Source organism: Neomonachus schauinslandi, chromosome 4 (assembly GCF_002201575.2).
Source record: "Neomonachus schauinslandi chromosome 4, ASM220157v2, whole genome shotgun sequence".
Taxonomy (NCBI): domain Eukaryota; kingdom Metazoa; phylum Chordata; class Mammalia; order Carnivora; family Phocidae; genus Neomonachus; species Neomonachus schauinslandi.
The window spans coordinates 141324744-141350179 of record NC_058406.1 but is presented as its reverse complement, the minus strand read 5'-3'; the positions used below and the strand labels follow the sequence as shown (position 1 = coordinate 141350179).

General features: G+C 34.9%; 1 protein-coding gene and 1 pseudogene across 1 annotated transcript in view; both read left to right on the top strand.

The window, feature by feature from the left end:
• The window catches only part of MMP16 (matrix metallopeptidase 16), a 272184-nt gene that overhangs the window by 204696 nt on the left and 42052 nt on the right, over positions 1-25436 (top strand). The window contains exon 6 of the mRNA XM_021688358.1: positions 1949-2160. Coding sequence (XP_021544033.1) covers positions 1949-2160 — 212 coding nt within the window. The remainder of the gene's footprint in view (positions 1-1948; positions 2161-25436) is intronic.
• On the top strand, positions 18810-18930 carry LOC123324592 (annotated as a pseudogene).

Here is a 25436-nt window from a genome sequence, read left to right as displayed (position 1 = left end):
GTTTGGTTAACCCTACAGTGAAGTCCAGAATTCCTGCTGTGTTTTCTTCTTTGAGATGGATGCTCTAAGTATATGAGAAAGATAAATACCGAGAAATAAGAAAAAAAATAGTCTGGCCTATTGGCAGAAGTCTTATATCAATCAAGTTTTGTTGGCAGTAGTCCAGATATCTTAATATACAGATTATAGTAAATCTACACGCTGATAAATTTTTCTTACTGAGTTTAATTGAAACCTGCAGTTACAGCAAAGATCTGACAAACTTTAGTATTTAAAATTCAGGTAAAAAAAATATAATAAATGAATATAACCAATAAAAGCAGTGAGAAATATAAGATCTTCTTATAAGATACTGAGATTTTGGTAAAAACTGACAAATTGACCCTCAGCTTATGATACTTGATGTTAGACAGTTACGGGATAAATCCCTTTTGAGGTTGCAGGACATACTCTTGTGTAATGGCTATAATAAAAAGACCTCAAAAGCGTGTAATTATTGACTAAGTGAAAGTTAACAAACATGGAAGTGGAAGTTAACAAATGGCAAAGTTTACTTACACCTGATTCAAAATAAATTTCTAATATACTAAGATCATTTTTATTTATGGGGTTCAGTCAGTGAATACAAATTAAGACAAAGGGAGAAAGACTATAATCCTAACTCCGTCAACAGAACCACTGACCTTTATAAAGACATTTATTTCACACATAATTGTTAAGAACTTGACATTTATAATTTACATATAGAGAGTATGCTTTACTAAATTAATGAAGTGATGCTTTCATTTTACAATACAAAGGCAAATGTGTGTTATCTGTATGTTAATATCCAGTATCCAGAAGGTGTCATCTGCATTTTTAAATAGCATAGTTTAAGTTCACTAATTTGTTTTGCATTCATTAGTTTTTCAATTTCAGTATCTCAGTGGTAACCATTCTCTCAGGGTCAAAATAGGGTTTGGAGAAAAAAAAAAATGTCAGCTTTTGTGCTGCTCTTTATTTTGGGGATACTGAGAAAAGGGAAATGTCTCAGACTCAAAACTAAGTTGCACATGTGTCAAACGTGCTAGCCTGTGCCTAATTTGTGCCATCAGAAATTCCTCCTAAGTGGTTAACTGAGGTTAGGGAAGGCTCTTTCTCATGACCTCATGAATTAGTAGTCTAGACTGAAGGTCTGCAAAAGGATATTCTTTCCGTATCTAAATATTAAGTGCGAACAGCTCTGTATTTCTTTTTAAAAACATAAATTCCTTGAGGAATGATGCTTTACATCTGTACCAAATTACATGTGTAAACTTTGGCTTAATTTAGAAACCTCTTTTTAGAAATACTTCTTCACATTAATATTTTACTAGTGGCGTTTTAATCAATAGGTGTTTCAGATTCAGTATTCAAATGAAACACTCATCTGGCAATTTGTCAAAACATGTCATTAGAAGAAAATAATGAAAGTCAGGAAAAGGTTATAAATACAGTTGGAGACACAGGATAGAATAAACTTTGATTCATTAATGTTTATCCTTTAGAACTATTTGCATAGAATCATTGTCTATCAAAACCTAGGATTAACTTTGGTGGAGCTTACATGCATGGTTCCAGTATTCATCTTCATTTATGTATTATTTATACACCACCTACTTCCAAAAAAGATTTGAAAGCAGCTTTTCCAATAAGGACTTTGGTGAAGCTATAAAAAAATATCATTAAAAATTAACAAAGAAAGTTCAGTGAATTGGATTCAGAACTTAGCATGATAAGGACTTTCTGAGAGACTTGGCAGTGGTGTGTTGGGTACGATGGTTTGTTTTTTCAGAAAACATACAATCTTAAAGACTTCTTAGCTCACTTAATCTGTGCCCTCCCCTCATGAGTGATTGTCCTTGGCAGCAGACTGTCCAGCACTATTCCAGTGTTAAGTGAGCCAAGTGCTTTCCTCATATTTTCAAAGGTCCACCTGACAAGATTCCTCCACCGACAAGACCTCTACCGACAGCGCCCCCACACCGCTCCATTCCTCCAGCCGACCCACGCAAGAATGACAGGCCCAAACCTCCTCGGCCTCCCACTGGCAGACCTTCCTATCCTGGAGCCAAACCCAACATCTGCGATGGGAACTTTAACACTCTAGCTATTCTTCGCCGGGAGATGTTTGTTTTCAAGGTAGGAGGCTGTGATTTTTTTTTTTTTTTAACAGTAGATCAAGTGTCTACAGTGTCGCTTTAGAAAACAAGTTCTCATTCATTCTCACACTACCTTCCCAGACCACTCACAGTTAGAAGTTTCAAAAAAGCATCTTAAAAAATAAACGCACAAATGGGCTTAAATGTCTAGCAGAAGATTGCTGTAACATTCTATTTGAGGAATGCATTTATGTCAGCAGAAGCTAAAATGCCTAGAAATGTGAGGGTAAGAAAATGCTGCATGTTACGAACAGATAAAAAAGCATAATTGAAATCATGAATAGGAACTAATAGGGATGATTTGCTTGGGAGCTTAGCCACTTCAGGCGCGCTAGAGCTATTCTATCTTTGATTTGCACATCTTTATGAGATCCCTATGATTTCACTTGACAATTAAAGCATTGTTTTTTAGAAGTAGTAGTGATCATTTTGTTTGGGGTCTACTGGCAGGAATTTGAGTTAATATGAAACCATCATTTTGATTTTACAAAAGTGTATGTTGTTTTCTTTAGTCAGGCATTTATATATACCTGATTTATATTATTTTTTAAGAAGGTTACAAGTAAAACTAATATTACATTTTGCTAAGTGTGCCTTTTAATGTCATTGGGTTCTCAGACAATAACAAGCAGTGTATTAAAGTAAGTTACATAATGAACTTACAAAGTAAGTTTAATCTAATGTTGAAAGGTGAATATAGTGTAATAGTGAAAAATATTTTCTCCCTCAATATTGTAAACTGATCTGAAAAACTGATGAGAAAATATAAGTGTTATGTTGGCATTAGCGTATTAAAATAACTACATCTTAGCAATACCATCCATTTAAAAAGAAAATAATGTGCTCTCTTTTTGGGTAGACGTGAATCAATAAATAATGAAATATTATCCTACTTATACAGAATATCCTACCTACCAGAGGCTACACTTTAAAAATATAGATTTCATATAATTTTTAATAGACAAAGTACTCTATTTCCTTTATTGGAAAATAAGATTTGGATTTGATATAATATGCACAAGAGCATCATACTTTCCAGGAAAAATCGATGCTTTCATTCAAACACATGAATAGATTTTTGAATTCTGTAAGTGCTCTGCAATGCTTAATTAGATATCTTCCATTCAATTTAAGTAGATTAATAAATTTAGATTCAAGGAGTAAAAAATAAAAGCTCTCTCTCTCTTTTCTCTCCTTCTCTTTATATATAGCCACTCATTGTGGCTCAGCCCGCAGCAACTAGTTGAAATGAAAACAAAATGCAGTCATTTGTGTATTCTACAAGACACCAAATGACATTTGAAGGATTTTGTTTTCTCCATTTTGGCCAAATTCCAACATCCCAGCTTTATAGCTTGATATCATAGTCATATCAACAAAGTGATAAACTTATCTGAGAATATGATGTGAAATGGACTCTGGGTACATACTTTCCATCCTTCCTATCTGTCTAACTAGATGGCCGATCTCAGAAAAGACTGATATCTTCAAGTGTAACAATCATTTTCACCAGCCATTCTGCTCCGCACACTGGGAGTGTTCTTGATTGACAAAATGAGGTCTTGTGATCACTGGTTCCTGGAATCAGGAATGGATAAAAAGCACATAGGCCAACTCTCAAGTAGAATACAGTAGCCACTATTATTAATATCAGAACAGGTATATGAAAAATATGAGTAAGGTCTGCTTCTCTAACCTCTCATGTTACCTTGGCTTCCTTAATCAAAACTCTATAGGAGAGGGGTGCCTGGGTGGCTCAGTCATCGGGCGTCTGCCTTCGGCTCAGGTCATGATCCCAGTGTCCTGGGATCGAGCCCCGCATCGGGCTCCCTGCTCAACAGGAAACCTGCTTCTGTCTCTCCCTCTCCCACTTCCCCTGCTTGTGTTCCCTCTCTCACTGTGTCTCTCTCTGTCAAAAAAATAAATAAAAAATCTTAAAAAAAAAAAAAAAACTCTATAGGAGAGAGTTCCGAAACTCTATCTGAATAATTTCTTTTTTCCACTGGTCCTTGCCCTCTCTAAGAATGATTACTGTTGAGGATATCTTCTGATAGGCATTGCATTCTTTTTAATCTCCACTTACTTGATGGATTTTGTGTGACATGACTTGATAATTTTCATACTCATCTCTTCTTCCGTAGAAAGCCCAGCGTAGTTTACTAGGCACCAGGGATGTAGAATAGAAGGTAGCGCCCCTGTCTTTATGGAGCTCATATTCCAGGAGTGAAGACAAACATGAACCTAAGTACTTTCAAGATGTAGGAGTAAAAGGTACAACATGGACATGAAGAGAACGTACTGAAGTCTAGTTGAATAGTTCAAGAAAACTTGACTGAGAAAAAGCTTATGCTGAATTTTGAGAGAAAAATTTCTTAGGCACATTAAAGAAATTGGTATTTGGTGTACTAAAAAGTTGGTGTATTGAGGGAGAGAAAATAGATATATTAACTCTAGTGCAAAGTGACAAATTATATAAATTGGAAATAAACAAGAAAGCATGATTGAGTGATACCTGCTCTTAATTAATAGCTACTATGGATTGAGTAACTAATATGTCCCTAAATGTATCTGGGCACTTTACATCCATAATCTCTAAATCTGATAATAACTCTGCAAGATGCACAGAATTCTCTATTTTACAAATGAGAAAACTGAGAATCAGAAAAGTTAGGTAGTTAGTCTGAGTTACAAGGTTTGTAAGTATTAGTCAGTAGATGAACGCAGGTCTACTTGATTCTAAAATCTATCGTTTTCCCACTAAGCTTTGCTACCTGAAAGAGTAAGGGAAAGTTCAAATGAAAGGTGGTAGGCTTTAAACTATATCTTAAAATAATAAATATGCAAGAAATATTTATTGAGCTCCTACTGTGAGATGCTGTTTTAGGCACCGGCCATGTGTTAGTAAACAAAACAGCTAGACCCTGGCTTCTTGGAGCTTACATTCTAGCTTTCAAAGTGCTTCACACAGAGGTTCTCCATGGGTCACTGAACTATATGGGAAAGCATCCACAAATTCTGTTTTCCTTTAGTAATAACTGCTGGCCCACTAAGTTATCCCTTTATACCTAAGTAGACTAGACTAACTTTACCTCAAATTAATGTCATTTCCCCATATGTGTTCTACTTGCCTGAAATTACTCTCTGCCAGTCTCTCTTGTGCATACCTGCCTTTTAAATTTTCTTTTAATGTACTCATCATTAGTTTCATAGTTTGCTCCTTATCAACTATTCCTTGAAGTATATTTTAGGATCACCCACTCTTTGATCTCACTTTTACTAATGTAACTTGATTCTCTACTTTTCTTCACTACAGATTTTCTACACAAATTAGAAACCTCTTTATCTCCTCAACCCTTACCCACCCAACACTCATTTCACTGTGGTTTTAATATCTGGGGCTTCCTTGCAAGCCTCTGCTTATCTAAAACTTCCCTCCTCGATGCCTTCCACATGTCCCAACCTCTCTGACTATTCTTCAACCCCATATCTCTTTCTAGTGATTTCTATATTTATTCTCTACATTCAATTAGCATATTTTAAATTTCTATCTTCTCTATTTCTCATGGTAGTACATTCCTTAACTAGATTATAAACTTCGTCAAAGCAGGGATTGGTTCATATGGGCTTCATAATGCTCAGGCTAATGAATAAGGATCTCAGTATAAGAATTATCTAATGAAAATAGAGCTACTATTGTGTTTATACAACAGTAATCAACCAATATGACGTTACTGAAAATACTTCATTCTACTAGTTTGTTATTCCTTGCCCAAAGATTTCCGTATGCTTTACTTAAAATCTGTATGTATGTTTTTACTTAAATTCTGAAAATCTAGATATAAGTAAAAGGTAATATCATCAGATAATTTTGTTTTCTTATTAGAAAGGAACTTTTCTTTAGAATGGTAGTTGTAGCATAATTCTTTTTAGGAGCAAAATTCCTCTTCAGAGATTTGATTTACATTGAGCTTTGCAGACACTCATTTATTTGAAGTGAGTTCACCTGGACATGTATCTAAATGGAAATATAACAAGCATTACATATATATAATGTACAACATATATTTTAATTATATATGTGTGTGTGTATATATATATTTCTGTCCCATCCTATAGATAAAATCCTGAATATATTCACATGAGAAAGTTAAGCCTTCCATGCAGCTTCATAATCTTTGGGGAACATAAACCACCTAAAGCAAGAAAATGAAAATCAAAACAAAATGCCAAGGAACAGAGGAATAAAATAGTGATACAAGAGAAGCTTTGTCCTTCCTCAAAAGAGGTGATTTTTAAGAGTGTTCCCTGCAGAGTTTATACTGTGTATATCACAGGAGGTTGCTGTTGTGACCAAGCTGACAACAGGAAAATCTGACTGTTCAAATGAAGACTCAAAGTTCTTTGGGACTACAAGATAAAAACATGGACTATTTAGCTATTTTGTGGTGTAAAAGAAAGTGGAATTAGCCAAACTTGTATAGGATATGTTTCAGCACACAATATTTTGTTATATGGGAAAAATGCAGTAGTAACTCTTCTTCCTGAAATTGAAGATAGGAAGAAAAACTGTATCCACACCTGTAGTTCTTTTAGCATGTGCAGACACATGTGTGTGCATGCACACACGCTCACGCTCACACACACACACACACACACACACGGTTTCACTTGGCAACGGACCAGTTCTTTAAATCAAGGGGAAAGGGGAACAAACAAAGGCCAGTGCTTTACAGTAGAGCTAGAAAGGATAGTGTTAAAAGGCACTTTTACACTGTTTCGTGGAACAGCATTCACGGAAGTACAGTAAAGTGTCTTTCCAATTAGTAGAGAAGAAGGCTTAAGGCTCTGAGTAAGGAAAGCATTTCACTGTATACCAAGAAAACCACAAAAAAACTTACTACCTACTTAATTCTACTGAAGAATCATAGTTCCTTTTATTTCCACAGAAACAGATCTGTCCAGGTTCTGTCCTTATTAATACTAGCTTAACTTCCATTCAAAGTACAATGTCTCATTAGCCAAGCCTAGTAAGTACAGCGTATGACCCAATTTCATTTGCAAGATGCTGGTTTTGTTTCATAAAAGAAGAGATTTTATATGAGAGACAGAGAGAGAGAATGAGAGAGGTTCAAGAGGTGGGGAAATGAGGAGACATTGCACAAAGGGTAAAACTTTCATTTATAAGTCCTGGAGACCTAATATACAGCATGGTGACTATAGTTAATAATAATGTATAGTTTACTTGAAATTTGCTAAAGTAGAGCTCAGTTGTTCTCACCATAAAAAAAAAAAAATAGGTAACTATGTGAGGTGATGGATAATTAGTTTGATTGTGGTAATCATTTCATGATGTATACTTATAAGAAATCATCAATTTGTATACCTTAAATATACACCATTTTTATTCGTCAATAGACCTCAATAAAGTTGGGGCAAAAAGCCAAGGTTCTTTCAGTTGCCCACAAAGCTGCATGATCACTACATTTTGCTTTACCTCTCTGATCTCACCTCCTCTTTCCTTGCTCATTTTTACTCACTCAGTGCCAGCCACCCTTGTCTCCCTGCTGTGTTTGAACTTGCCAGGCACTCCTGGCTTTGCAGGTCTTCCCTGTCAAATACCACATATTCGTGTATCTTCCAGATTTCTTTGGCTGTTTGTAAAGCAGCAGAAGGCTATCTCCAATCTCTATTCCTGCGCAATCTGCTTCTACATAGGTCTGCATGGGGCTAGATATATGAAAGGAAAACAACAATATTTGTAGAAATAGAGTTTTTGTAGAATAGAGTTTATTGTGGGTTATATAAACTTTGTGCCATTTTTGTGACTCTAAAGACTAGATTTGCCATTTACAATTGGAAGAATTCTCTCCCAGCTCTTAACCTAATGATGTCATTCATTCTTGCTGCATACTTGTATGTCCTTGTTTACATCAGTATAGGATGATGCTTAAAGTTTTAGACATTAGAGATAGACTTGGAGTCAGATCCCATTTGTCATAGGCTCCACACAAGGAGCCTACTCTTGTATTTACTGCTGGATTGCGCCATGCCATGAACATAGGAGACAATAAATATCCTTAAAAATATCTCTGAGCTTATTTTCCTTATCTGTATAATGGCTAACAAATTCCATCATAGGTACATAGTAAGCCTCAGGAAATGGTAGCTTTTTTGTAGCAAGACAGACTTGGCATTTGAAATTACTCATTATATTCAATAACTCAAATTCCCATGCTGTTTGAAATTATTTTTTAAAATAACTTTTAGCTGAATAAAGATCACAGAAAATGGCTCTAATTTGTATTTTTAAGGGAAAGGAATGGAGTGGTTTGTGATTGTTGTTCATATCACTTTATTCAATGAAATAATTAAAAGTATTCTGTTGTCAGATGGGGGTGCATGGGTGGTTCAGTCAGTTAAGCGTCTGATTGTTGGTTTCGGCTCAGGTCATGATCTCATGGGTCGTGGGATGGAGCTGGTCTGGGTCCTGCTCCCAGACTCCCAAGAGGAGTCTGCTTGAACATTCTCTCCCTCTGCCCCTTCCCCCACTCGTGCGCTCTCTCTCTCTCTCAAATAAATAATTTAATCTTAAAAAATATATATATTCTGTTGTCAGAGAATCCAAAAAGTGTTTAAAAAAGAAATACTTAGAGAAATTACACAACAGAGGGTAATCTAAAATTACTCTGAGTCATAGTTTAATTCTGTACTGCCGGGAAGTATTAACTGATATTAATAGTATGTTGTAATTGGGGCTAGATTCACATTAGACCAAAGGGAGCTATCAACAAGACACTGCAAGCAGAGTATTAGTTAAATTTCCTTGTAGTACAAAATCACAGTCTTTCAAATATTTTAGGTAAGTAAACATTTTAGGAAGCAACTGGAATTATGTGTAATACTGAATTTTAATGTCAATATTAATTGATTTTCAAAATATTTGTATTCTCTATGGCTTAAGATTTACTCCTTGAAATATTTAAATTCTTTACTGACATTTCCTGACCGTTGGGGCAAGTGTCTTAAGTATTCAGAAGAATGGATTCACAGTCACCTACATTTCCAGTCTTCTCTCTAGTCACCTTTTTTATAGGTGACTTCAAACATTTTAAGCATATATTTGGATACTTGCTTTGGATTCAGTAAAACTGTTTTTATTAATAATATAAAATAGAACATTTAATATATGCTTACAAATAGACCCATAAATACAGAGAGGAGGGGGTAGGGGAATGGGCAAAATGAGTGAAGGGGAGTGGGAGATACAGGTGTCCAATTACAGAATGAATAAGTCACAAGGATGAAAGTACAACTGAGGGAATAGAGTCAATGGTATTGTATTAGCAGTGTAGTGACAGATGGTAGCTACATTTGCAGTGAGGGCAGCATAAATGCAAACTGGTGCAGCCACTCTGGAGAACAGTATAGAGGTTCCTCAAAAAGTTAAAAATAGAATTACTCTATGATCCAGGAATTGCATTACTAGGTATTTACCTAAAGAATACAAAAACACTAATTTGAAGGGATACATGCACCCCAATGTTTATAGCAGCATTATCAACAATAGCCAAATTATAGAAACAGCCCAGGTGGCCATCAAATGACAGATGGATAAAGAAAATACGGTATATATGATATATGGAATATTACTCAGCCATAAAAAAGAATGAAATCTTGCCATTTGCGATGATGTGGATGGGGCTAGACAGTATGATGCTAAGCGAAATAAGCCAGTCAGAGAAAGACAAATACCATATGATTTCACTGACGTGTGGAATTTAAGAAACAAGACAAATGAACAGGGGGGGCAGAAAAGAGAGGACAACCATGAGCCAGACTCTTAACTATAGAGAACAAACTGATGGTTACCAGAGGGGAAGTGGGTGGGGGGATGGGTTAAATAGGTGATGGGGATTAAGGATGGCACTTGTGATGAGCACCAGGTGTTGTACGTAAGTGCTGAATCACTAAATTCTACACCTGAAACTAATATTATACTGTATGTTAACTGGAATTTAAATAAAAAATTAAAACAAAAATCACTACGTTGCATACCTGAAACTAATGTAACATTGTGTGTCAACTATATTCCAATGGAAAAAAGTAAAAAACAAAAAAAATCTATATATGCTTGCAGTGCATATATTGGAGACTAAACTATGTTTTATCATGTACAGTTTGATATAAATTTATAACATGAATAGAAAAATTCCATAAATCATGCAAAAATGTTTTCAGAAAGTATATTAATTGTGAGCTAATTTGAAAAATCCTCTCACTCCAAGCAATATCAATCTTCCTCTTCTACAATTATTAATAATCTAAATCTTTTCAGTATCAAAAATATTTTTTATTCCATGTTTGTCATAATCTATAGCTTTATATTGAGATTTTTACAAAGTGCTCACATTCACAATTTATTGTTCAGAGCACTTTTACCTTTTTTTTTTTTTAAAGATTTTATTTATTTATTTGACAGAGAGAGACACAGCGAGAGAGGGAACACAAGCAGGGGGGGTTGGAGAGGGAGAAGCAGGCTTCCCTCTAACAGGGAGCCCGATGCAGGGCTTGATCCCAGAACCCTGGGATCATGACCTGAGCCGAAGGCAGACGCTTAACGATTGAGCCACCCAGGTGCCCCAAGAGCACTTTTACCTTAATGGAAGATTAATAAGCAGTTTAGTTCAAGATTTATCCTGTACACAAAAAGTAGATTTCTTTTATATTAGAAGTTTTTAAAATAGCACTTCTCCAGTTTTTATCTTTCATATTTGGCATTTTTGGCTGTGCCAGTTTTGACTTCTTATATTTCTGTAAAGCAAAAATGAGACTTTATTTTTTCCATTCCCTTTTTAAACTTTCAGTTAACAATGTTGTGATTATCATTGTGCTTTGTGAAGTATATAAAGTTATTTAAACATTCAGCCAGCTCTTCAGAATTTCTTAGAAGCATTTGTTTATCTTTTGCATGTGGAAATATATAAAACATGTAGAAATACATAAAATAGAGGCCAAAGCTATCATTATTTGCAAATTATGTGACAGTCTACCTGAAAAATTCTTCGAAAGTCAATGGTGGTGATGGTGGGGGGTGAGGGACTAATTAATGATGTTATGGAAGATGTCCTGAACCATAGTAAAACAGTGAAATATAGCTTTAGTTCTAATAAGCTCTTTGACTATATAATTGAAAAATATTTTTCTTGACATAAAAAAACAACTCACAGGATTAAACTTAACTAGTGGTACTTGTCCTATTGGCAGCATTCAATAAATATTTATTAAATGAACAACGGTTTGGGGCACCTGGGTGGCTCAGTCAGTTAAGCATCGGACTCTTGATCTCAGCTCAGGTCATGATCTCAGGATTGTGGGACTCTTGATCTCAGCTCAGGTCATGATCTCAGGATTGTGGTCTTGATCTCAGCTCAGGTCATGACTCAGGTCATGATCTCACGTCAGGCTCCGTGCCAGTGGGGAGTCTACTTGAGCTTCTCATTCTCCCACTCCCTCTGCCCCTCCCCAAAACTCACTCTTTCTCTGTCTCAAATAAAAAATATATCTTTTTAAAGAGTGAACAATGTTTTACTTCTCACTCTATCTTCTTAGCATTTAACTTCCATGAGGGAGGTTCTTGACTATTTTGTTCATTCTTCTTTATGTGCTTCTTATGATACTTTAAAGTTTCAGAGCATTATATTATGTTTATTTGTATGACTATTTTAAAGAAGGTAAACTTTATCAATAGCAAATGAGTAAGATTGAAAAAAATATTTCAAGTTTAAACTACAGTATTAGTATATCTTACAATAAAAAAGGGAAGTATGCATAGTTTCCAAATTAGCAATCCCCTGCATGGTAATTCATCCTGAAATAATAAAGTAAATGTAAAATGAACAATGATATTCATCATAGCTTTCTTGCCAGTAGGAGAAAAATTTGCATGCAACACAAATTATCCAGTAAAATGGTAGTGGTATAGCAAATAAATAGTATATCAACTCAAAGAAATATAATATAATCATTTAAAAGGTTAATTATGGAGAATGTATGAAACAATAGGACATGATTATTATGTATACACAAGTATAAAATAGTAAAATTTAAAATTTTACATATCATGAATTGCATTATTTGAAAGATGTATTGACAAAACAGGGAAATTCTAGAAAAATGATGCTAGACAAATCTTAGAATGATGGAATTATGAGTAGCTTTTAAAAATCTGTAGTGTAGAGATGCTGTATATACATTTAATAGCTCAAAATATAGTGGCATAAAAGAAGCTTGGTAACTGTGAAGGTTGTAGAACATGAAGGGACAGTGAAGCCATATCATTTTCAAAAAATACAGGTAGGCAAAAGCTATTAAAGTATTGAATGACTTTTACCATGGACTGTGACTAAAGATGTCCTTGTTCAAAATTACAGTGACAACTTTCAATAATATAATTTAACCTGGCTAGCAAAGATGTCCAGTTAGATGAGGATCTGTGCCCACTTGAGTAGGATTAGCCTCTAGTGAATCAAGCTCACTAAATATTTTGTTTATCTACAGTTTTGCCATTTTGTAGGCACCATGGTGAGAATTTTTTCAGTTTACTATAGAAATACTTTAAAATCATGCAAAGTGAAGTGATATTTGGCAATTAATCCAGAGAGTATTGTTAATTTATACAACATGAGGACTGCCATATAGCAGTGTTTGTCAGTTCAACAAACACTGATAAACTGTAAGCTGTGTAAGGCACTGAGCACGGAGACTGGTACACAACAGATGTTCAAGTAATTTCAGCAACTGCTAATATCGTTGTCATAGTTGTTGATGACATTATTATTACTAGCACTATCAGTGTTGTGAAAAGCGCCGAGGTCAACCTTAAAGAGTTGCAAAAGAGTCTATGACAACAATCCTTGCTCTTAAGAAACTAACTACTGGTACTCTTTTATTCATTCTTTTTTATTCTTTAAGGAAGTTTTGGCTGGCTTCCAAAGAATAGACATTGGGAATGTTCTTTCCTTCAGGGAGGTAACAGTCTAGCAGAGGAGGTTTCAGTAACTAGATCACCGTAATGCATCATGATGGGCTGTAATAGGCTAAGGCACAGAGTGCAGTGGGGACACAATGGAAGGCCACATAAACTGGGGAAAAACTTCTCATAGAGGGCATCTAATCTGAGTCTGTAAGAACATGTAAAGTTAGCCAAGCTCGGAGGTAAGAAGGGTTAGGTGCAGTAGGCTAATCAAGTTTGTTCTAAAAACCAAAGCAGGGAAACTGACAAACGAGGCTGGAGAGACACAAGTGGGACTCCTTCATATAGGATCTTACATGCCCTGTTGAGAACTCGAGGCTTTGTTCTGCAGGCTAGGTTAACTGGCCAACAGAGTTGACCCAGGAGTGACTAGGTCGGAAGAGAATGTAGGGAACAGAGCTAATGCGAAACATTGAGCAAATGTTGGCTCTCGGGAGAGGAACTGCTAAGAGCAAGATAGAGCCCCATTCCTAAAATGTGGGATTGAAGACAACTAGCAAAACAGGGACTTGAAGATCAGGACAAAGGAGCAGCTCTAAGAAGGCTGCTCAAGGAATGGGTGGCTGGACAATGAGTCACAGAGGGCCAGGACTGAATTTAAAAATAAATCAATCAAACAAGCAAGCAAGCTAGCAGGCTTGCCTTTAAATGTCACAGGGAGCTGAAATTATGAAGGGACTCAGAGAGGGCCAAAGAAAAAGATGTCCTATCGGGAATTGGACGAGAAGTACCAGGTCTTTCAAGAATATTGAGAATATTGAGACTTGTGTAAAAAATAAGTAACAGTGTTTCCCTTTCTCTGTAAAAATATTATTTACTGAAACTTCACGCAAGGAGAGGTGCATCAGATTCTTAATCTGTCAGGACAGGAAGCATTTTTATGGAGAATTAAATGTGGTTATTGTGAAACCACTGCTTTCTAGCATCTCACCTGGAACAGTTGCTGAGTCTCTGCATTCATTGGGCTGCGCTACTTTACTTGTGAAGTGCAGTTATTTGTGGCAGTTACTGGTGAACACATTAAGCAAGCAAAGACTGTTTATATCCTTGAGCTGAAGCTCGAAGGAGCTGATGTAAGAGCTGGCCACTTGTGTGCCGCTGATACAAAACCTCCGCATCCATAATCCTGAAGTCCCTTGGAATAGAGAATATTTCCCAAGCTGTCCACTGCATTTGCAGTTACTATCAGAAATAGAAATGCTGAAGCTTCTGGTTGGTTCCTAAAACTTTGTCATGTAGTGCTATAATTGTGTTAGAATATCTTTATCATGTATAACAACCCTGTTTCTCTGTTGCTCACATAAACAAAAGATCAGATAGAGGATTAAAAATAAATTTTGTGATGAGAATTCTGAACACTGTTGAAAAAAATCATAGGATTTACTAAATATACATGTAAGGACAATTTCTCTATTTCCCTCCCGGGTATTTTTGGGAGATTTTTTTTTTCCTTGCATAAATATATGATATGGGAAATAGTTTATGTAGGAAAATACAGGAAGGCGTTATTGATACATAGTCATATTTAATTAATTTATGTAGTTGAAAATCTGTATTGAGTCTCTGTTGTATTTAAGAAAATATATTGGGGCACCTGGGTGGCTCGGTCTTTGGGCGTCTGCCTTTGGCTCAGGTCATGGTCCCAGGGTCCTGGGATCGAGCCCCGCATCGGGCTCCCTGCTCAGCAGGAAGCCTGCTTCTCCTTCTCCCACTCCCCCTGCTTGTGTTCCCTCTCTCGCTGTGTCTCTCTCTGTCCAATAAATAAATAAAATCTTTGAAAAAAATATATACTAGGTTATAGTAAAAATGGAAAAGCCCAGGCTTTGGATCTTGTACGACCAGGATTCCACAACTAAGCCTGAGTTTTCTTCTCTAAGATTAGAATCTCTATGCCTGCCCCAGTGCTACTTGCTTAAAGAGCTTATGTAACTCATTGCGGGAAACAGACATTAGTCACTGACTCGGAAGAGAAGTAAAATTGTACCTGTAGTAACTTCAAAGAAAAGAAAGTATATGGTGCAATAAACACATATAAATATTTGTTTTGTTTTAGTTTTTAAAACCTGATTAAAATCAGGGAAGGCTTTTCTGAGGAAGAGATACTTGAACTAACAATGAGCTATCCCCTATTTCATGTAAGAAAAACTACATATTCTGCTGAAAAGAAATTTAGACTAAAAGTCAGGAGGCATGGGTTCTGGTGTCAGGATATTGTTACCATGATGAGCATTTCCTTTTTGGACTCTATATTTCAGAGATACCTGGTAAGGCAGTAATAGCTAGATAATCCTTCTCACAATGAGATAAAATATATGAAATGTGTTTGAATGTTTAGAAGAGCTTCACTAATGTGAGACATTATCATTGGCACAGATTTTAGAATGTTTTTTTAATGCATAACACCAATATGTCACTTTTACAGTTTTAAATTTCATGAAGTCAGTATATGTTATATCGGAAGCTACAGGGTTCTTAAAAACTAGGTTTCTAAAGACTGTGGTTACCAAAGTAACAGTTATCAGAAGCATTATGAAACCTGAAAAGTATGACAAATTAAAATCAAGATTGGGAAGTAAAGTTTTAACTAAATACCACCCATCTTCCTCATCCTCTTTGGCTTTCATTTAAAGAATTCTGTTTTCCCATAGTGGATAAATTGATTCTTACAGTCTTCTCAGAATATGTATATAGAGTGGCTCTTGTGAAATTATTTCATTCAATTATTTTGTGAAAATAATTCATTTTGAACATATCCCTTATTACAGTATTTCTAAGAAAAAATTGATATTATAATAATGGTAATTTATTTTGCTGTAATTATGGTGATTAAGGTAAACAATTCATCATAAAGAACCCATATATTTGTTATTCATGGAATGAGTGCAAAATAATGGTCATATAATTCTATAAACATCTAAAATTTTTCTCAAGTTTGCCTGTAATTTTCTTTACAAATTTATAGACTTGTTCACTTATTTTGGTTTTATTTTTTATATAGGTAAATTGATTTTCGTAATATTGTACTTGGATTTACTTTCACATCAAACTTAGAGCTGGGTCATGTTGATACTGGGCACTAAAGTTGTTTCCTACTTTGGTTTCCTTTTCTTAAAAGTCAATGAGTGTTAAGAATTTCCAACTAAGTATTTGGCTTCAGGGTTTTGTTTTTATTTTTAAATTTGTAAATCTATCCTTGACCCTTGAATTAAATACTTGCCGTGTGATAAAGAGTTGGCCTAGGCCAAAAGGAGGTCTGGCCTTTTGCAATGGGCTTTGTGGAAGTATTCCGTCATACCTGATAGCATTGTCTTTGTTTAGGGTGGGGGCTGGCTACACAAGAAAAAAAAAAAAAAAATCATGTGATATAGGGTGGGCGGGGGCTTTGGGTTATGTGGTATCCATTGACCTAGATACTGAATCCAACCATGTGGACAGCCAGTCAATCAGACATGCCTGCAAAATAAAGCACTGATAAAAACTCAAGACACTGAAGCTCAGGGGCACTTCTCTGTTTGGCAGTAGCCCATGGATATTGTCACACACTGATACCAGGATGGTAATGCACCCCTAGGACAATGGAAGCTTCTCAGATGCTACTCTACAAATCTCTTCGTTTGGTTGATTTTTGATCTGCATTCTCTCCCTGTAAGAACTAAAACTTTAAAATATAATAGTTTCCAGTGATTTTTTTTTTTTTGAGTCTTCAAATCTTAGAATATTTTTGGGAACCCCTGAACTTGTGGTTGGTGTGAGAAGTGAGGGTGGTCCTGTGTGGAGTTTTCCCTCTATCTAACTTTATGGTTGGACCCTACCTTGTTGCAGTTGGGGTCAGAAGTCTTGGGCAGTCTTGGCAATCTGGAGGACTATGCTCTTAACTTCAGTTTGGTTAATTCTAGGAATTTGACAATATCTAAATCCCCAAAATTTCTTAAACTCAGTGACAGCTCCACATTCTTCAGTTTAAATCCATGTTTTGAAAAATTAAATAGCTTATAATGTATCATCTTTTCTACTAGAATGCCTCCTTGAACCTGAACATAGCTTTGTAATTCTTCAGCAAACTTATTTATAGATTTCCATATGATTGATTTTCATTTTCAGATTGGAAGGATGGGGCGTTCTCATGTCGCAAGCCCCAGTCTTTTTCTATTCCCATAGTTTGAATAGAATGTTTGAGTAGCATGAATTATACATAGAAACAATCCTTGGCAACTTAGGATAACACTTAGTCCAGCAGTAAATTCTATACCTAAGGCCTCAGATGAAAGACCAAGAACTTAAGTTCCTTGTTTTTTAAACTAGTTCTATTTATCTTGTTTATTTTTAAAAACACCAAAAGACAAAAAACAAAAGCAGTGATCCTCTGAATAAACAAGAAAGCAGGAAATAAAATTCTCAATTTTGATCAAAATGTCATTGGCATTTGAATTTGAAATAAAGACACTTGAAGTACTGATTTCATTTTAATATGGTGCGGCCAAATAGGACATTTTTAGTTTTTTTTTTATTAATAATTCAGTGTATTAAACATTTCTTCCTAATATCCCTGTGGGATCTAGGGAAACAACCCATAATCAAACTCAGTATTTGTTCATTGAAACTTATAAATTGTCCCAATAAACCAGAGTTAAAAGTCTCTAAAAAGTCTCATGTCAGTTCACATCTGTCTCTCTGCCAAATAAATTTGTTCCAAACTCAAGGAGCAACTTTCTTCTTTCAAGCTGTTTGAATTTTACAATTGTGAATAAGAGATTATAGACATAAACAATGAATATTGTACAATAATGTAAATAAATGGTATTTTGACTATTTTTCTTTTCCTTTAATGATATTTCAGGAATAACATTATGTGTTTGGAAATTTCATGAGGTACAAATAGTAAGAAGTTGTGTGCAGTAAGAAGTTTAACAAGTTACAGTTGGCTTTTTTATATCACTTTCTTATTTACTGCTCTGTTCCCAGTGCCTAGCAAAGCACCTAGCTTTGGGAGGTGAAAAATGGGTCATTATTAAATGAATTCTAGATAATCAGTTACTTGAAAAGTCTTTTGAATGTTCAGCTAATAACTTGACCATGTTATTCAAGAAGATACTTTCAGGGACACCCTTACATTTTCATAGAATCATTTGATAATTAAGCATAGATTCATGTTTAAGGGCTATACTCAATTTTGAAGTGAATTTCATGAGAGCAGAAAATCATCATACAAATAATACTCACTAATTCATCAAGAGGGGTTTTTGTTGTTCATCTTTTAAAATATTTATAAATAGGATCGTCACTCCTATGAATTTTCATTAAGCTTTAGCAGAGTTGGAACTTGTCGACAATCCCCATTTTCCCTACAACTTTATGTCTAAACTGAAAGAGAAACTCAGAAATCCCATTCTGTAAGGTGTTTATGGTATATATCTCTATGATTCTAGGTCATAGAGATAAGTGAATTACCCTGATGTACAGAAGACCAAAGCCAGAACCCAAGGCTCTTAGTCTGTACTCCTTTTACTGTGCTATTTGGTTTTGTTTCCAGTGGCAAAAGAAAAAAAAAATCCTTTGGACATTTCAGTCTATCTGTAATTGTAATAATTACAATAATAATCGCTTCTCGGCCTTTTGGCTAAGATCAAGTGTAATAATTACAATAAACTTGCAAAAACTTTAAGGCAATTTTCAAGGCAAAATTAATAGTTTTTTTTAAAATGCCTTTCAGCAATTTATTGCCTTCTTTTCCTCCATACCACTAACCATTGCCTGTAGTAAAATATTAATGTACTGTAAAATTTGTGAAGCTCTGCCTTTTATTTTTGTACCTAATCAACTCTCTCTATAATTTTGTAACCAGGTGGCCCACCCTGAATTACCATTGCAAGCTATATGCATTAATAATATGGAAACTACAGGAATGAAATAAGCCTTTGAAAGTGGTTAGGAAGGCCAGAGAAAGAAAACTGAAATCCTTTTGACAAGCAGTTTCTGAAGCTGCTGACATTCCTTTAAAGGCTTTTTCATGTTGGCACACAGAGAGGCTTTACATAGCACACCAAGTAAAACCTATTAGCTGCCGCTCCAGTACAAGGGACTAACAGTTTTCCATGAGACCTGGAAAGAAAATGGACAAACTTTCCTATTGCTGACCTTTCAGTTTGAAATTATGTTTTTGAAGTGTTGGATGAGGGAAAGAAAGACATAACTTCTTTTGGGATGTGTTGCTGGTCAATATCTACCTCTTTCATTTCCTTGAGAGCTGTGTATTGCAATGACATACATATTTTATAAATTATAGAAATAAAGAGACATTTTGAACCCTGGATCCGTGCTACATAAACTAAAGAATAGTCAGAACATAGCAAGAGGGAAAAATGTACTATTTCTTTTGGTTACCTCATGTTTTACAATTTTGGTCAATAAAAACTTTTGAAAATGAAGTAATAACCCCTCTTACTTGGCATTGAAAACAATTTAATGTAAATTTAAAAATTAGTTAACAATATCATTATCTAATACTCTTTTTTACTCTTCTAATTGCTATCAAGAATTTCAGATAATTATAATTTTTTTTACAAATTAGTCTACAAATTAATAATGGCACAAAAGTAATCTTAAGTTATTTTGGTAGTAATAATATTTGTCAATGGAATCCTGTGGTTATCTTGCATGTATTTGTTATTTGCAAGGATTCTGTTGGTTATATAGGGGAAATCAACATAGAATAGTTATTTTAGAGTTAAAGCATGTTTGGGGAAAAGAAATGAATATAATTATCCTACATTAAAAATATACCATCATGCTGCCCCAAAGACCCACAGTATGTAGTTATGTTGTATGTGAAATAAAGAGTTCTTTCTGTTATTTCCAGTAACATACTCCACTCTGGTCTAGGCCCAAGACAGACCTGCCTTATACTAAATAAATGTTATGGTACTTCATATTAAAGTGAGAATTCAGTGTGGGTTTTGGGCAGAGACTGATAGAGCATGTACAGATTGTTTTCTTAAAGGCCTTTAATTACGCATTTCAGACATGAAACATATATAGTATCACTGGAATTGCTAGTATATATATGAAAATAAAAGGGAAAAAACACTGTTAAATGTTGTATTTTGTGTTTAGCTATAACCCAGACATTCCTGAAACAAGGTATAAAACTTATGCATTTGTAATCTGCCTATCCAGGTAAGACCTAAAATGATGTCTCTTCTGCTTTAAAAATGCCATTTTGGAGTTATTTTAAAATATCAACAATTATTTGTATTATTTTTTAACTTTTTAAAAACTTTTACATTAAATTTCATTTGTAAAATATGCAAAGAACAACCAAAATCTGGATATAGAAGAAAATTAAGGTAGTGTAAATCAGAATTGCCTTGTACTTTGAGATGCTAAAAATGTCTAGGATGGAGGCCAACTGTTATTCAGTGGTGAAAGTCACTGTGTTTCAATGTATAGTCCTTGGGTTTATGGGTAGGCTGCCTCAGTGGTTCAGGCTCTAAAGAATTCAGTTAACAGGGACGCCTGGGTGGCTCAGCCGTTAAGCGTCTGCCTTCGGCTCAGGTCATGATCCCAGGGTCCTGGGATGGAGCCCCGCATCAGGCTCCCTGCTCAGCAGGAAACCTGCTTCTCTCTCTCCCTCTCCCACTCCCCCTGCATGTGTTCCCTCTCTCACTGTGTCTCTCTCTGTCAAATAAATAAATAAAATCTCAAAAAAAAAAAAGAAAAAGGAATTCAGTTAACAAATTAAAGTCACAAAAGACTGGCTGATGGATGAGCTAAAATGACAACTTACCAGCTTACAGTAATAATTATAATTATCACAAAGAAAAATATGAATTATTTATGCTCAAGAAATTTTTGCATTATAAGCCATAGAATAATCAGAAGGCTGTTTCTGAAGCAGTTGGAAATCTTGTGTCTTTGGAGCCATCATTTTTTGATAGCCTGATACTCCCAGATTTACTGCTAGCACATAGTTGAAATTGTACATGGTTACATCTGTTAAGTTTTCCAGATACACACTCCTTAGTATTAAGTACCCCTCACCAAAATCTGCCTATTTGTACCCTCTTTTCTAGACAATGTACAGTCAGAATCACCCATTTTTAAAACTTCAACTTACAATGTTAACTAACTTGAATTTAAATAAAATCTTGCAAGAAAAAAAAATTAAAAGAAAGAAAACAAAACTTCCACTTACAGAGGATTTCTTTAGAATAGTGATGAACCTGAGACTTACATACCCTTGTCATTCTTCAATAGATTTGCATCCCCAGTTTCCCCAAGAGATACCCTCCATCTCTTGAGTGTGTTATTGCTCCAGATGGCCAATCTCATCGATTACAAGCTAACTCCTTATTTAACTTTCATAAAGGTAAATTAGGTTTATAATATATGTCTCTGAAGTTACTACATTTCAAATACAAAGTTTGGAGAAGATTAATAATAAAGATCAAATGGGAGAAAAGAGTAAATGTATTTTTTATTTGAAAAAAAATGCCTTTATATTTTACAAAAGCACATTTCCACCATGAATAACTTTAATCCCCATCTCCTGTCCAATGCATTCATTGATTTATTTGTGTGATAAATATTTATAAGGCTCCTGCCTTTGCCCAGCAGCCTTCTAGGATTTGGGATATTGCAGTGAACATCACAAAATCCTTCTCCTACAACAAGCTTTATTTTAGTGGAGGAGAGACAGTCAAAATCAAATAAATATACGCAAATATGGAAGGACTCAATAACTGCAGTGGTGAAAATGAAATAGAGCAATATGAAAGAAGTTAGGGATTGAAACAGGGGTGAAGGGGCTACTGTAGTTTGGGTGGTCAAGAAGGATCTTCTGAAGGGGTGACATTTTAGTGCAGGTTTAAACAGCAAAATTAACCAGCAATGCAAAGATATGAGGAAATAGCATTCCAGTTAGACCCACAGCGAAATAACGTTAAGTTTTTGTTCCCGAAAGTTGTGGTTATGGGGCCTCCACCTATGATCCCACAATTAGCATTTCAACGGACTGTCCCAGCAGAGCTGTAGAAACATTCCAAGTTCCTGATCAATAGTTATAGTGTTTCTGCTAAAGACTGGCTCTAGAAACACTGGTGCCTTAGGATTATCTCAGTCAACATTTTCACATAGTCTGGGACCACTACTGCATTTATTTTATTGGCAATACAGGAGCCTTAAAACAAATCAGGATGTGGAAAAAATCATTAACGTTCATCAGGCACTCAAGCAGCACTCTTTAATAAAACTTGCTGCAGTGATGAAAATGTTTTATGTGTATATGCTGTCCAGAATGGTAGCCACTAGTTACATGTGGCTATTAGATACTTCAAATGTAACTAGTGCAACTGAGGAACTGCTTTTTTAATTATATTTAATTTAATTTAAATGTAAATAGTACCATGTGGCTAATGGCTACCATATTGACAAAACAGGTCTAGAGAATTAATTTTAAATACTTGATCAGTGTTTTGGACCATACAAGTTAATTAATTCTTTAAAATTCTGAAGCCACACCTTTGGAGTATTATAAGAGATAAAATGAAATATATCTTAATCTATACTTTATTGATTAAAAGCATATCTTAAACACAGTATACTTATAATGAATTAGTCATGTTGCTGCCACCACACCTTCTCATTTGTTTTTCCTTTGGCACAGGCTGAAATCTAGTTTTCTCTCCTTGACTTTAGAGGTAATGGTGCAATACTCTACATAGGGGAGAAACTGAACCAGAACAGTGTACAAAAAGCTATTAAATTGAAAAACACATTAGTTTCTGTTCCCTTGATATATTTTGTGTTCACAGTCATAATTTCCACCATTTCTGACTAGTAAGAAAAAGCAGTGATAGAATCTGATTGAAGAAGAAAAATCTGAAAGGATCTTCTGGGGAAAAAGTAGGTATTACTCGTGTACCAAAAAAAAAAAAAAAAGGAGAGAGAGAAAGAATGAATGAATGATAGCATAAAAATATTGCAAAGCAATAGATAATCTATATTTGTTGGTCATTAACAGTAGAAAATATCTCATTTTTATCGTAGCAATGAATATTTTATTTATGTATGATTGCTTGTTACTAATCTCAGAAAAAAAAACAAACACCTGCAGAAATCAGCTATGAAAGTAATAATGTTCACTGAGCCCCAAAATGAAATTACTATAGGTGGAAGTGCATTTAAGAAGGTTAATAGGAAAGAGGAAGAAAGACTTTCCCATTTCCAAGATTTTCCAGAAACAATATAGATTGTTATTCTAGCTTGGCAGATTGAACTCAATATATATAATATTTGAGAATGGCTTTTGGTAGTCACATTAATTTTGTATAAACTGGATCATATGAGACCTATTCAAACCACCAAAGCTAGTAATAATTACAATATTACCCAAGGCCATCTTTTTTTTTTTTTTCTAGTCTTCAACTTTGGCTTTGGAATTGAATGAAGCAATGCATATTTTGTAAAGTTCTATAAGAATATATTGTAGGACACATTTTTGGTTATAATCAGTAATATACAGGTAATTTTTTAAATTGTCAAATAATTGATAATTTCTGTTAAAGAGTTTGAGCACTAAAAAATAGGTGAGCTGGACCATATATCACCAACTCACATTATGCAGGAGATAACTCACTAACTCAGTTTTCCTTTCAGAAAATAATGGTGTAAATGTTGCCTGATACAAAAAAATCTGAGCCACAAATATCTAACATTTAGAAACATTGTATCAATAGCAATGGTTTTTTATATTGTTTTTATTTAATTTTGCATAGAGTATTTATATACTTGAAGTAAAAGGATTCATTTTTTAACTTTCATTTAAATATTAACCCTTTTAGTTCAATTAAAATAGTACTTTCTTCATACAATAATCAATAACCAAATTTTCAGGAATAGATATGTGGCATAAAGTGAGATTCATCTATATTCATTATGCTGTAAAATGAATTACAATTGCAAATTCTTTTTTAACCACACAATAAAATTCAAGAAAAGTTGAAAAGCTCTGAAACCTTGCAAAAAAGATAAATATGAATTTATTTTGGTCTTCATATATAAGCAGAAGACAGAAAAAATTAAATTGCTCAACTAAATAATCAGGTTTCCTCTCTTCACTTCCATGTGAATTTGAATCCTCATGAAGAGTTGCAAGCAGGATTACATAGTCTCAGTTATACTGGAACTTTCATCTATCTCCTCCAACAGACAAGTTTGAAATGGGCATAGCAAAAATGAGCATTTGAAATACATGCTACATTGAGCAGAGGAATTTTTCCACATACTTAAATATTTTACATAAACTCATCTTTTTTAACACTTCTTTTATTACTCTTTAACACCTAATTTGCTTATTACTTATTATCTGCAATATTGTTTTGTTCACTTGATACCCTCACTCAGGAATCTGTTTCATTATTTAGCGTTTACCACTTTACCTAACTCAAATTCCTTCTTTTCTCCAGGCACTGCCAACGTGCTTCCCTCCAAAAAATCCCTAGGCTTTCTTTTCTGAACCTCCCCAGGTATAGCATAATCTCTGTCAGAGCCCTCTAATTCTCATTTCTTTAAAAAAAAAAAAATTAAGATTTTATTTATTTATTTGAGAGAAAGAGAGCACAGAGGGAGAGTGGGAGGGAGAAGCTGACTCCCTGCTGAGCAGAGAGCCCGGTGTGATGCTGGGCTCAATCCCAGGACCCTGGGATCATGACCTGACCCAAAGGCAGACGCATAACTGACTGAGGCACCCAGGCGCCCCATAATTCTCATTTCTTTTTACTTCATTTCCTCCTAATTTTAGTCCTTCATTTCTATACCTGTTTTCTTATATATTCTATTTCATTGGCTTGGCATTGGATGCCCCATCAAGCTGCTGTCTTTTCATTTCATACTGCATTCTGTGAAGTTGATTCTAGAATTGCCTCTCTTTCCTTAGTTACTACTCCATCCCTCCTAGAGCACCCATCTCCATCATCTGCCACTTAAACTTCTGGTTTTCAAACCTCATTTCCTCTTCTCCCAAAAAGATATGTCCTCCCCTGCCCATCATCACCCTCAGCCTGATGGAACATAGATTATTCTGTACTCTCCTTTGGTATGATGTATGCTAACTTCCTTTTCTATAATACCCTGAAAGTTTTCCTATGAAAGCCTAGTCAACACATCCTTCTTCACCTTCAGAAGCTTCTGAAATTCCTCTCAAATTGTGAATCTTCCAGCCAAGTGAA